A 13,843-nucleotide genomic window follows, 5' to 3' on the forward strand; every position below is an offset into this window, starting at 1 on the left:
TCACTTCAAGGCCTGAAACCACATTCCCTGGAAGTGCCACCAGCACAGGGGCAAATGCCTTCAACAACCCCAGTGCCTCAGGGTGCCCAGTGTGACACTGAAAGCAAAAGCTGTATGTGCAGTGATTTCGGCAGCAGCAGAGCAGCACACACCTCCCTGGAGCAAGGAAGAGGTCCCTGCCAGTGCTGCCCCGTACTCGGGCAGACCATGAGTGCCCTGCCATCCACACTGAACAACTTAAACATTAACTCTGAAGCTTCTAATTTCCATAGGAAAGAGGGAAAGGAAAAGTACGACACTCCAAATACTCCAGCACAAGGCAAGGGCTGGGCTGTGGGGACTCAGATCACACCAAGCTCCCAGTTAAGGCTTTCCAGAACCACTCATCTGGGCCTTGATGAAAAAATGCAACATGAGATGCAGAGGAGCACAACCAGAGCACAAGTGGAAGTTGCTCCTTCCACCTATCTGGAGCAGGCTGTGCCAAGCACAGAGACTGCACTGAGGGACATACCAGGGTTGAGCAGGGGCTCAGAGAGGAATAATGAAGGTTATACCTGTGTGTCAGAGGGACAGCCTGCAGGAGGATGGCTGGGAAGGGCAGTAGGAGTTTTGTTACTCCAGGTAGTGACAGTAGGGGCAATTCTAACCTGAATTGAACAAAGAAATACCAATAATGGAAAACAAAACAATAAAAAAAAGTATAAAGGGTCTTACAAAATGAGATGCAAAGAAGTGAATGCAAAAAGGTTTGCATGCTGGCATTTGTAACACGGCCATAAAAATTAAAGAAGGAAAAGTGCATTCAAGATAGACGGATCACTGTGCTCTGGAGCTGAGGTGAATTGCAGAGTGAAGACAAAGCACAGCAGAAAAGCAGCTACAACAGGCTGTGGAGCAAGTGCAGTGCTACATGGGCCAGCCAGCCAGGTCTGCCACAACAATACTGTTACAAGTCCTCTTTCGTTGCATTTTCCTATGCAGAAGCTCTGCTCGGGCATGACACTGAGCATTACTAACCATACCAGGGAGCTCTAAGCTCCTTTCCTCTGTTTTCCTTTGCCACTCCAAAGCCCTTCAGCTCTGTACAAACGCTACGACCTTCCTGACAGAACATAAACAGAGACCCTCCTATATCTGCAATGTCCCTGAGCAAGGAGAAGGAGTGCTGCCCAGTGGTGGGATGCACATCTGGGGGGTCAGGAGCCCCACACCCCACCCGAATGCAGGCAAAGGGAAGGCTGAAGCCCTGGGGCTTCAGTTCATCAGACTCCAACCCTACGCAGTGCTGGGCTAACAGTGCAGTCAGCCATATAACTGCTGTTAATATCTGCGTAACTCATCACTGGGGTAATCTAAGAGATTATTCCATCCCTTTTCATACTTTTTTTTTTTCCCCCCAGATGAAAAACAGGGTTAAAAAACCCACACCAAAAAGCAATGAAGTTTCAAGTACATGTTCCTGTTTGGGACAGCAACTAAACAAAGGCTGCCTCAAGCTTGAACAAACCTATTCACACAATTTCTTAAAAGGGATACAAGCAAAACAAGTATCCTAAGACTCAAATACATAACTTCTTTCCATTCTGTTTCATCAGCATACCACCGGGCACCTTTCTGACACAGCACCTGTTGGCTTCAAGCCCTTCTTGCCGAGCATGAGCTCCCTGGAAATCCAAGACCACAGGCAGTAACTAACAGTGTGCTCGTGGGGTTGCGATACACCTAGCCTTATAAACATCTGCAGGGCTTGCTTCAATAATACGTTGATGTATTCCTGAAACAGTAGGAGAAAGAAGGGACTGTGGCTTGAAAAGCATTGCTAAGATCATGCCATCTAGAGGACAGCTGCTCTTTTCCACAGCCAAATGGGAAACATGCAGCATTGCTTCTCAAGGCAATTCATTGGTTACAAGGAAGAAGGTCAAAGACACAGGAGAGAATAACAGAGTTAATTATTTGCAACGATGCATTTAAAATCATAGGCAATGAAGTTAGCAAGGTAATCTTGTACGAATGGAATGAAGGTTTTGTCCTCTCTGAAATGTGCCTTGTTAACACCTTGGAGAGACAGCAAAGGCACAATTTTTGACATCAAGGAGAGAAGATATCCCAACTCCCCCTGACTTTTCATCCCTTCTTCCTTCCTGCCCCTATTTTTCTAGCAGGCAGTGCCTAAAGGGCAGCCTTGACAGCCATATGCCTCTGCTTGTGCCCATCTATGTGTAAGGAGAACACCCGCATCACTGAAACAGCTCTGCTCTCAGTAAAGCTCAGTCCATAGTCCCCCTGTACAGCAATGCCACCTGAGCTCCAGCACTCTGTTGAGGGATTAGAGACTTGGCAATGCTCTTGAGGCACACACACAGCCAGGGCTGCCCACCACATCAAGCTCCAGTGATGGTCACCGTAGTCTGACAAAGTGTTGTTCTCAGTCTGGAGATAAAACCAGGGCATTTGCCTCCCCCAGGTACTCACCAGGTCTTTCTTCTGCTACAGCTGACTCTCAGGGCTCCCTGCTCCTGTCCCAGCCCCTGCCCCCTTACTGCCTGCCAGGAGGTTCAGAGTAGGCTGTAGCCACACCAAAACAAGCCCTCAGTTTGCTATCGCCACTGCTTGGCATCTTCTGCAGCCAACAGAGATGTGGCAGGAAAATAATCAGCCCCAGAGAAGACTGATAAACAGCATGAGCAAGCCCCCAGGCCTGCAGGAATAGGACAACAGATGTCAGGGACCATGAGAGCAAGCACAGAAAAGTCCTGCAGCGCTTTCACACAGTCATTCTTGGCACTGCAGCACATTTTCAGTCAAAGGGGGAAAATCTTCAGACACCAGCCACTTGACAAGGTGTTTAAGAGATGATTCCAGATGAGGAGTAAAGGAGGCATCTGTACTGACTGAAAAACAGCATCAATGATTTTCACTGCAAGGCTCTCTGTAGAGGCATGTCACACAGCTCCAGCTCAGATCAAGAGAAAGGAAAAAAAAAAAACTCCTCTACCCATCAGTCTCCAGAAGCCAAACCACAGGACCCCTCCCTGACTGTCCAAACCCATTTACCTGTTGGTAATACTGCTGGGCCAGACCCTGGGGTCCTTGCATCTGTCCAGCCACAGGGCCAACTCGTCCTTTGGGCACAGGCTGTCTCTCGTATGGTACCTTGAGGGCCTCCTGTCCCACCGGCAGCTCCCCTTGGGCTCTGCAAAGCCTGTCCCGTAACAGCATAATGTTTGGCTGCAACCAGAAAAGGACAGTAATGGAAGGTTAAATGCACTTTTTCCCACACAGGGCATCTGGCCACACACAGATGAGCTCTCTCTCTCTCCCTCAGAAGCCTGTTTTGCTTTATTTGATCAGAATAAGTCTTTTCCGCATGAGACATGGGGCCACTGAAACTGCCTCGCATGTGCCTGCCTCCCATCATGGGCTCCATTTCCAAGCCATCCTGCCTATGAATACCAGCTACGGAAGACGTGAAATAAAAAGAAAACAACCAAATGCCAAGGTACATGTTTCATGGTGTCTGGCTTGCAGCGGGGACAGTTGCTTCTTTAGTGGCCACTGGCTGCAAGGACCAGGCTGTGAAATGAAGAAGGAGAAGAACAAGGCCATGTACTTGTGCCAGCTCAGTGAAGCCAATGCAGGGAGAGGGGAAACAGCCTGACACTCACATCCTGAGGTGCATTTCAAATGGCAGTCCTGCTGACTAACCACACTGTGCAGAGATCTTTGCTCAAAATGCGCCCGTTCACACAGAGAGAAAAACCTGAAGGTCCTGTACCTGGTTGGTGTTGGCAGGGAGGAAGGTCAAAGCTGCAGCAATGCTGCCCTGGGCAGCCAGGAGGTTGGCGTACTGGCTCATCTTCTGGGCCAATAAGGCTCCAACAGCATTAGGGTCCACAGCCTGGGTGAGCTGCACAGCTTTGCGCAGGATCACCACTTTCTCTATTAAATCCTGGAAGGTTGGGGAGAAAACAAACCAAAAAACAAACAAACAAACAACCACAAATGAGAACAAGAGGGTGACATATGCCCTGGCTGATGACTGTCATGGAGGGCTGTTCCTCAGGGCAGCCCCGCTGCATCCCTCTCACCTGAGGGAAAACACAGAGTGGTTGGGGTTGGAAGTGACTTCTGGAGATCATCTAGTCCAATCCACCTACTAAAGCAGGGTCACCAGAGCAGATTGCACAGAAGTAGGTCCAGGTAGGTTTTGAATGTCTCCAGAGAAGAGACTCTACCACCTCTCTGGGCAGCCTGCTTCAGTGATCTGAAGCCCAAGCCAAATGCAGGTTTCCTAGACAGTTACAGCTGCTCTGAAAACACAACTTTCCCAGCACATGAAACAACAGAACAGCAACCGACAACCACAACCAAAACCAAGTGGCTTCTAATAGCAAAGCCAGCTGTGCATCAGGTAGATCTCCAAGCCTGAAGAACTGCTTTAGTAAACGGTACTTCAGGCTCCTATCAGCACTGAGCATGCCCACCAAAAGAGGATGCTTTCGTAAAAATATCTGGTGACAGCCATGAGAGCTGACGGAAAACATCATGCCCATCATCGCCATCTCAGAGGTGATGCTATTAGTGTTGATGCACTGCACTCACATACCACAAACAAATGTAAGTCACTTCTTAACCATTTTAACCAAAAGGATCCAACATCTCCCTTGGGAGAGTTGTCCATGGTTTGCTGATGTAACTGCAAAGATGTTTTTCCTGATATTTACCAGGAATACTCCCAATCTTGCCTTCCTTGCACAACTGCAAATACCAGAGCTGGTTTTGGTTGGGTTTCCTCCCAGTGCTAAGTTACAGGAAGATTTTCTGGTAAGTTCTCATGTTTTTCTTATTCTTACTGTATTACATTTGAAGGTACTGCAAATACTAAATTGCCAATACTAACATGCAATCCCTCTTTCAAATCTTATAGTAGATTTAATGAGGGCACCACACACAAGATTAAAACCATACACCACTAATAAAGACTGCTGACTGTTCAAGAATACATTTGTGCTTTTCCCAAAGAGTCAGTACTTCAGAAAAGCCAGGTAAAGAAAAAAAAAAAGAAAAAAACAAAACAAAACAAGATAACCAATAGCTTCTATCAATTTCAGCAATTCCACATCATAGTAAACTGGCAGCCTAATTATGACTCCAATATTATTTTTCAATTTTAATGTCCAAGAGAGCAAAGCAATGCAATCAAAATTCAAACTCAAACCAAAGGTAAATCTGTAATGAAGCCATCACTATCAAGAGACTGGAAAGCAATGGTGATAATTCAAAACTGGAAGGAGATAATAATGTGAAGTAAACCCCACATATACTTCAGTTCCTGCAACTAACTAATCAGAGACTCACAGCACTGTCAGGTAACATTAAGTACTTTCTAAACCTGGCCCTTCAAAGGCCCTGAACAAATGGAAGAAACTAACATCATACTAGAAAAGAAATTATTGAATAACTGCTTAATCTCTCTGGCATTAATCCTCCTATTCCCCCAACGTATTTGCTACATACAATATATTTGACTGTTGGCAACCCCCTAGACAAAACTCTCACAAGAACCTTCTTCCAGTCTTGTCTCTAGATTTAACTCTTAATTTATTAGAGTTCTTCCCCTGAACATCCAAGCCATCTCTTCCCAAAGCAAAAATGTTTAAGTATTCCCTATTGCAAAAGATGCAAGTATTCAAAGCCTCTTCTTTACCAAACCACCCTAAGCCCTACAACTGCCATTTTACAAAGGAAGCATCCTAGCAGGACTACTCAAAGTGCCAAGCAGGCATTAGGGCCATTGTGCTTCACAACACATTTTCCAACAGAATATTTATGCATTATTTCCATTAAATCCACCCATTCCAGAAGGAAAAGGCTTGCATCCTGAGATACATACAGATACCAGAAAGCATCAAATCTCTAAACTAGATCATATGATTAAAGCGCCAGATGATCAGAGTGTGTTACTTCCAACATCTTTCTGAACAGAATTACCAACCTGAAGGGACAAAGGGCTGTTTCCATCCTGAGCTCTGGTCCAACAAGCAACAAGTTTTTCCACGTTGCCAGCACAAATGTAACAGAGACAAGCCTGCGTCTGCAGTAGGCTGTCCCCCTCGCTCTCCAGTCTGTTGCCCAGGAGATCTAGGAAAAATATGAACAAAGATGCTGCTTGGTGAATCATTTTGGAGATTCCTCCATCCCGGCTGGGGAAGCCTGCAACACCTGTTGTTTCTCTGCTTAGCATAGTAAGAAGAGATACAGCCTCTGGGGTCCATCCATGACATTCTCTGGTGTCTGGCACAGACTATCTCACAGGAGGCCTGGGCACTTCAGAGGCAGCTAATGCTATCACAGCAAAGACTTGTCAAAAGTCTGCAAACCTCAGACAGGTCAGAGGGGACAGTCCACTTGCTGACATGAGAAAGGTCAAAAGGCCAGGGCTCAATTTCTGTGCTCTGCTGCCCACTTTTTGCAGTCACTCCTTTCAGGGGTGTGATCTGGGTATGCAACTGGCCAAAGAACTGTAAGCAAAGCCATGATACTGCTCTCAGCCGATGTGTGTTGAAACAAGCCTCTACAACTCCATAGACAGTGGATGGCATCTGAGAGGCACAGGGAGTATCAGGCATACAGCTATTGGCAATAAAACTTACTGCTCACAAAGGTCCCTCTGTGCTCAAAAAGAGAATGTACTGAGAACACAGCATCTCCAAGGCTCCTTTTCTCTGGAACAGGACCAAAGAACTATATTATCCAAGAAAGAAGCCAGCAAGGCTTTACAGTAATTTACTGGAAAGAAGACAACCATGGCAAAGCGTAGTTTTGCTGTTAAGCAGAATAAACGACATCTGTTCTGTAATACGTCCTTACCACAAAGGGCTGCAAACTCATCTGGCCTGGCATAAGTAAGCACAGCAGCCAAAGCCTCTCTCCAATTCTGCAGATCACAAGACTGCACAATCTCCTTCCAGTTCTTCGTTACTACTGCAGTGATGAGCTAGATCAGGACAAAGTCCACAGTTATGGTCTCAGTAGGATTTAGTTTCTTCTAAAAGACACAGTATAATTTGTATCTATTCAAATGTACTCATCCCCACTATATCCAGTGTCATGGCAGATACTGCACTGCAATTCACCAGTTGCCCAAGAGTGTATTTTACTTTAAAGGAGTTCAGGGAAAATCATAAACCAAACTCAGATAACACAGACAGGCCAATTTTTCTTGCCAGAAAATATGTAAGAAAGAATGCACAAATCTCTCTAAGCTGGGACTCCTGCAGATGCTCTTCAGTGTTGTTTTTGCAGACAATAACATACCAAGTATTTAGCTGGACATTTTCTACACAGTGCCCACCAAGGGGTATGAATTTTGTCAAACTGCTTCATTTGGCTTTAGGCTCTTGGCCTCAGACTGACCAGTGAGAGGCAGCTGAAAAGGCCGCTGAAAGAAGCTGGCAGCAATATCAGTCTAAGCTGGCTGCAGTATCCCCGCCAACATCCCTGCCCTGCACCCATGTTGCCTGTCCACAAGCCCTCAAAACGAAATTCCACTTTCCTCCATCTTAAACTCTGCCTCCAGTTATTTTGCTTCAGATAAAAGACAGACTTGGCAGCTGTGCTGCTATTCAGTGAACAAAGCCTTCGTCTTGCCAAGATTTCAAGCTCAGAAACAGCTGAACAAGCACTAAGCGTGCAGCTTGGGACCAGAAGAGAAAAATACACACCTGAACAACAAATACAAGGTCCTAATTACAAGGTCAACACTCACTCTGTAGCACAGCCACAGATAACTGGTCAGCTCTCCATAAAAATACCTTCTTCCAAAGGATGAACTGCAGTGAAGCAACTATTTCTCATGCGCTACAAAATTCTCCTTCATCTGATTAGGCCAGAGGCAGGGAAGGAGGTGGGGGCACGGGGAGAAATTCTGCAGAGAGTCTTCATACTTGGGATTTTCCTCTTTGCACTTGTGCACCACTAGAAACACAAACTGTTCTTATCTCAAACTGGATTGCAGGCAACGACCAGCAAAATCCTGCTTAAAGAACCCAGCCTGTGGTGCTGCATGCCCTAACTCCCCCAGTGACTCTGCTTTGCTGCCTCCAGCCCTGCTCCAGGAAAGCACTGAAGTACATGCCCATTTTACAGGCTGCCTCCTGCTACTGCATAGAACACCCTTCTTCGACAATGGACTACTGAAAAGCGACAGTGAGCAACTTTCTCCCCTCCTCTAAAAGTGGTCATCCTTGCCAAACGAATCATCCTGTACTCTTCTAAGGCCACTCCTCCTGTTTCACCCTCTCATTGCTACCTTCTCATGTCAGTAGCAAATAAGATTTGAATGAGTAGCATAAGCAATCCCTAGTGCTGCACAAAGCTGAGAAGAATAACAACCAGCTGGCCATAACATGCTGTCTCCTAAACAGGATGACTGATTGACCCTGGGCATACTTAAGTCTCTTCTGTGCACACAGTGAAATGAAGCATTGGCAAATCTGTTAACACTCATCACAGGCAGAAATTAACACTGCCAGCACTGAGCATGGGTCTTGTGTGACTCTTGAAAAATGTGATGAGAGACAACAATGAAATGTGCACCATTTAGGATATTTATCAGTGAGAATCTACTAGTGCACATGCAACTCAGACACACTGGAGACAAGGTAAAGAATACTCTTCTTCTGTATTAATATCCCAGTAGCGTGCCTCTTCTCTCCTTACCAATGCATAAAAAAAAAAAAAAAAAAAATAACAGAAATCCCCTGGCTCTGAGATCTTGTGGATAACTTGAATACCATTAGCTTCTCACAGAAATAGACCTATGAAACGGTAAGAAAACTTCTAAGGTACAAAACGGAGTTACCAAAGGCCTACATGCAGTTTGTTTCTTAAATGAAAAAACGTACCCTGGTGATTTTGCTCTGCATCTTAGCAAAGTACTTTTCCTGTGTCCTAGAAAGCAGCTCTTGTCCGCCTGCGATGGCCAAGATAATGGCATCTGCCATGCGGTTATCATGCAAGCAGAGATCTACTGCACTCTCAAAGTTACCCGTCAGCAAAGCCTGGGTAATCAAACCGTCCACATCTGCAACGAGAGAGGAGTGCATTTCAGGCAGGTACTCATGGGGATGCTCAAGTTAATCTGTAGTCTCACAACACACTATAGTCACAGACAGATCAGGTGGGGCACTGTCATGTATCACTTACCTTGCTGCAGAGCAAGATGCTGGTATATATATCACATCTCTATAAATAACTTCTGAGACAACTATTCTGCATACAGTGCCAGAAAACGTCAAACCTGAACAGGAGTCAACAGCTCCTGTGTTACTCAAGATCCCCTGGGTGTTTACGGACAAACAGTGAGGTTAGCACTTCATGCCTGATCACATGGGTTTTTTTAATACCAGAAATCACTCAGAGCAGCTGCATTTCAGCAATGGGGTATAGCAGAGCTGTACACTTCCTTACCTTCCCTAAAGAAGCTGTATTTTCAAGGGCCTTGAGACTGGTGTGCAATGAATGGAGTTACAGTGGCAAGTAATGATAATCATTCAGTATCTGTGCAGAAACTGCCTTCTCCCCAGAACACCAATATCAACATCAGTATTTACAAAATAGCAGCACATACAATGAAATCAACATAAAGGTAGTGTTTTGTTTTTTACCTCCACTAACAGAGATGTTAAATGTCTTTTTTGCAGATCCCAAATCTTCAGTTTCTTGTTTATGGTCCTTTGCCTGCTTAGAAAAAGGAAAAGCGTGATTTTTGAGATTATGTAAGCACTTGGAATATACACACACTAAAAAAAATATGGCTCTTGCACTAGAAGTCACAGATAGACTTTCAGACTACCAGTCCCCTACAGCATCATTAGCTTAGAAGGGAAGAATATCCCTGTCCCTTGTCAAAACACTGTTTCAGCACAGGATAATCAACTTCCCCTAGTGCCCACAAAAAGCTCCAAAGTACATTAAGAAGGGCCTGGGTTTAACAAAGGACCTCCAGTGCCTGTAAACATATCATTATAAGACCATCGGTCTGAACATTTTTTAAAATAGATGCCAAGGAGAAAAAAGCACTGGAAGCCCCAGATTTCCAACCACCAGGGAAGGCTTATGCAAGCACAAGCATGCATACCTAGAGATCACAAATACCAGACACTTGGATCCTGCAAAGTGACTTACATAAATGCATCCATGCCCATATACACACAGTCAACTCAAAGCAAAATGACAGCCACAATAAAAAAAAAAAAAAAAAAAAAAATCAGAAAGCTTCTCCCCTCCTCTTTCACCTCCAACCACGATCAAGAACAGTCTACCATAATGCTACCTAGGTTTCACTTAGCTCCACACAGATTTTCAGTTCACCCTCAAAACACTCGGCACTAGGCATACATCCTAGTTTAACTAAACAAAACACATGAAAACGTGCTTAATTATCAACACAGAGGTCCAGAGTGGTCCATGTGGACTTAAGCATTTTGTACTCAGTATATGAATGTGCAGTGGACAGAAGCTGTATTTTTTTAAAACTCACACAGAAATTAAAATAGAGAACATTTCCTGCAAGCACTTGGATCTTGGGATTTCAAACAAAACCTTTCAATAATAATAAATAATAGTAATACACCACCAAACTAAACAGACACAAGAAAAATCTCTCTCCACTATCAATTTTCACAGCACAGCTTAAGAAGAAATTGTCCCACAAACTGCCTCTTCTATCACAAGCCAGTGCACTAGTACATGCAGTGTGAGTTCCAGAGGCTGCTGAGAGCACTCTGCTTATATGCTGATCGCTAAAATTGTACTTCAGAGGATGAAGGACAGGTACACATTCAACCAAAACCAGATATTTGGGATGGGGAGGTAAGTCTGAAACAAGCTTTACATTTTGCTTCTGAAAGAAGGCAGCATCTGGAAATGTCTTTTGCTTTCAGATGATGCGCAATGTGTGTTTGGTATCAGTCAAGAGCCTGTTGTGACTGCCACAGGAATTGTGTGCCCATCCAGTTACTTATGGCACTCCCTGACACATCATCTGCAAATTCAGGCCACTCTCACAAATATTCACCACCCGAGCTGCTAGGTCAAGGTCATGTTTGCCTGTGATGTCTCTTCTATAACAGGCATTTGTTATGAGACATCTCATGTCTTCATAATTGCATACAGCAAAATCCTTACACAGTCAGACACACGCGTCTGCCACTACAGCAACTAATGAGGGAACGACCAATCAAGCACCTGACCTAAGGAAACAGCTCTGTTTTGCTGCTCTTAACATGCTGTCATAGGGAGTCAACAAGTGCACCACCCCAACATGCACAAACCACTGTTCTCATCTTCACAGGCAACAGCAGACGGGCACCAAGCACAGGTTTTAACACGGCAAACATACATAGTTTCAGGCTAACAGCTCCAATTCTAATCTAAAAGGGTGCCTGAAGGGATGGGGAGCAAAGTAGCCAGTCTGTTCACACAGCCATACTAGAATTTTCAGTGCTATTAACCTCACATGGACCCACCCCCATATTTAAAACACAGAGCTGAAAACAATGCTGCTCGAATGGACAGAAAGGCACAAAAAGTTGTAGGATCCCAAAGGCAGATATGGAACAGACTGCCTGTGATAAACCTGGCTGAACTGTTGCCACAGACATTCCTAAATCAGCTAGCAACCAAAGCCCTGATGCTCACTGTTAGGGTGCAAAGGGAATGGATATCACTGTGATGCCAGTGGAAACAATGAAGGGAATTAATACTTCCCGTCTCCTCCAATATCAAAGTTGCATCTCTGCAGAGGGTTATGTGCAGAAACAGGGAAGTAATACACCGACAGCTTGGTAATCATCAGCCAGGGATCAGGAAGAAAGGGATAAGGAAAAAAATGAGGAAGGTACTAGAGTTGTAGCAGCACATCATTTAGTATACATTAGGTACATATCAGATCGAAAACTCTGGCAGAAGAAAGTCCTTGGGTCTGGTGCCAACTGGAGTGTTACAAAATGAGCTTGTTCTTCATTGCCACAAGAATCCATTCATACAATGGCTGAGGCCGATGAAAAAAAAAAAAAGTCAAGCAACTTAACGAGCCCACATTTTACTTGTTCAACTAACTTTTTGTATTTTCATACATCCTCAGCACTAGGAAAAGCCAACAAAATGGAATACTGTTAATAATAACCAAGTAAATACACAGGAGGTAAATCGGGTTAGTTTAGAATGCAACAGATACCTCTCCCAAGAACTGCTCCTCTGTAGTCTGGCCTTCATCCCCCTCGCTCGGCACAGATTGATCAGATTCTGCAGGAGCCTTCAGCAGAGAGAAGATGCCATAAAAACATAATATCCAGCAGAAGAGGAAGAAATACTTCGCACTACAGAGTATTGCCACCTTCCCAGCAACAACAGCCAGAACCAGACTGCAAAGCACAGAAATGCATTGGCAATATAGACACAAGTATGACAAACATGGCAGAGGGCCTCCATTTCCTTGCTCTTTGTCATTGCACAGTACCTTGTGCTGTTTTCATCTTACATGCCTGAAAACATGCAGCAAAACTTCTTTCCCATTAGGCAACTACAGATGACATCTGACACATCTACGGAACAAGAGCAATGCAGTCCCTGTTGTGGACTTAAGCCACTGCAACTACAACAGGCCACGCCTGAACTGTATTTATCCCTCTTGCAGGGAAGCATGATGGGACCACACTCTCAGTCCTGATTTTGTAAAGCTTGGGGAAGCTGCTGCTCTTGCATCCAGCTCTGGAGTCCTCAGCAAAGGAAAGACATGGACCTGTTGGAGAGGGGCCAGAGGAGGCCACAAAAATTATCAGAGGGCTGGAACAGCTTTGATATGAGGACAGGCTGAGAGAGTTGGGGTTGTTCAGCCTGGAGAAGAGAAAGCTGCAGGGAGACCTTATTGTGCCTTTCAGTACCTAAAAGGGCCTATGAGAAAGATGGGTACAGAATTTTTAGCAGGGCCTATAGCAATAGGACAATGTGTGATGGTTTTAAACTAAAGGAGGGGAGGCTCATACTAAATATAAGGAAGAAACTTTTTAAAATGAGGGTGGTGAAACACTGGCCCAGGTTGCTCAGAGAGGTGGTAGATGCCCCATCCCTGGAGACATCTCAGGCCAGGCTGGACAGGGCTCTGAGCAACCTGATCTAGTTGATGTCCCCACTCATGGCAGGGGGTTGGACTAGATGAGCTTTGAAGGTCCCTTCCAACCCAAACTAGTCTATAATTTTGTGAAAGCAGCTGCCAGGCAAGGCTCTCCACTACCTCCCAGCAGCACAAATTGCCACAGTGGGTGACACACAGGCAGCAAAAAGGTGGAAGGACATCACTTGAGACCCTGAACTAAAATCTGTGACAGTCCTTCATTGCTGAAGGGAATGATAAAAATCATTGTATTTTTAAAGAAGTACCTTCATCCTACTCAGTGTAGGAACTTGTCATATGCTGGGTTATTTGTGACTCACTTTGTGACAACTACCAAGTGGAAAGAAAAATTATTCTTACTTTGCACATTACCGTGGCATTATAAAACTAAATGCAGATTTGTACACATGTGTGCTTACCTCTCCCAAGTCATCATCTGCAAGACTCTCTCTATTTATAGCGGATGTAATCTAGAAAACAACCAAGATTTGTTAAGTAAGTGCCCTTTTAAGGGAGACAGACCTCTCACTGATTCCTCATACAGCAAAAATGGCAAATGTAGCCACCATGTTGTTTGCAGAACAGTTAACATGAAACTAAAGCCACACCCTTTCCCAGCCTGGCGATGGATTTACTGCTAAGCCCTCTGCACCCCAAGCC

The 13,843-nt window shown here is 44.9% G+C and overlaps 1 protein-coding gene across 21 annotated transcripts in view; it reads right to left on the reverse strand.

Annotated features, from left to right (window-relative positions):
* The window catches only part of SEC31A (SEC31 homolog A, COPII coat complex component), a 48,889-nt gene that overhangs the window by 14,937 nt on the left and 20,109 nt on the right, over positions 1 to 13,843 (reverse strand). For 8 of the 21 annotated variants that reach the window (XM_065836668.2, XM_065836661.2, XM_071807940.1 and 5 more), the window contains exons 14-22: positions 13,603 to 13,653; positions 12,248 to 12,325; positions 9,675 to 9,750; positions 8,913 to 9,091; positions 6,877 to 7,003; positions 6,002 to 6,147; positions 3,782 to 3,955; positions 3,061 to 3,234; positions 558 to 650 (exon numbers count right to left, since the gene is read on the reverse strand). In XM_065836668.2, the coding sequence (XP_065692740.2) occupies positions 558 to 650; positions 3,061 to 3,234; positions 3,782 to 3,955; positions 6,002 to 6,147; positions 6,877 to 7,003; positions 8,913 to 9,091; positions 9,675 to 9,750; positions 12,248 to 12,325; positions 13,603 to 13,653 (1,098 nt within the window). The remainder of the gene's footprint in view (positions 1 to 557; positions 651 to 3,060; positions 3,235 to 3,781; positions 3,956 to 6,001; positions 6,148 to 6,876; positions 7,004 to 8,912; positions 9,092 to 9,674; positions 9,751 to 12,247; positions 12,326 to 13,602; positions 13,654 to 13,843) is intronic. The other 13 variants (XM_065836669.2, XM_065836665.2, XM_065836662.2 and 10 more) reach the window with 6 other exon arrangements.

This window comes from Patagioenas fasciata, chromosome 4, assembly GCF_037038585.1.
Source record: "Patagioenas fasciata isolate bPatFas1 chromosome 4, bPatFas1.hap1, whole genome shotgun sequence".
Classification (NCBI taxonomy): Eukaryota; Metazoa; Chordata; class Aves; order Columbiformes; family Columbidae; genus Patagioenas; species Patagioenas fasciata.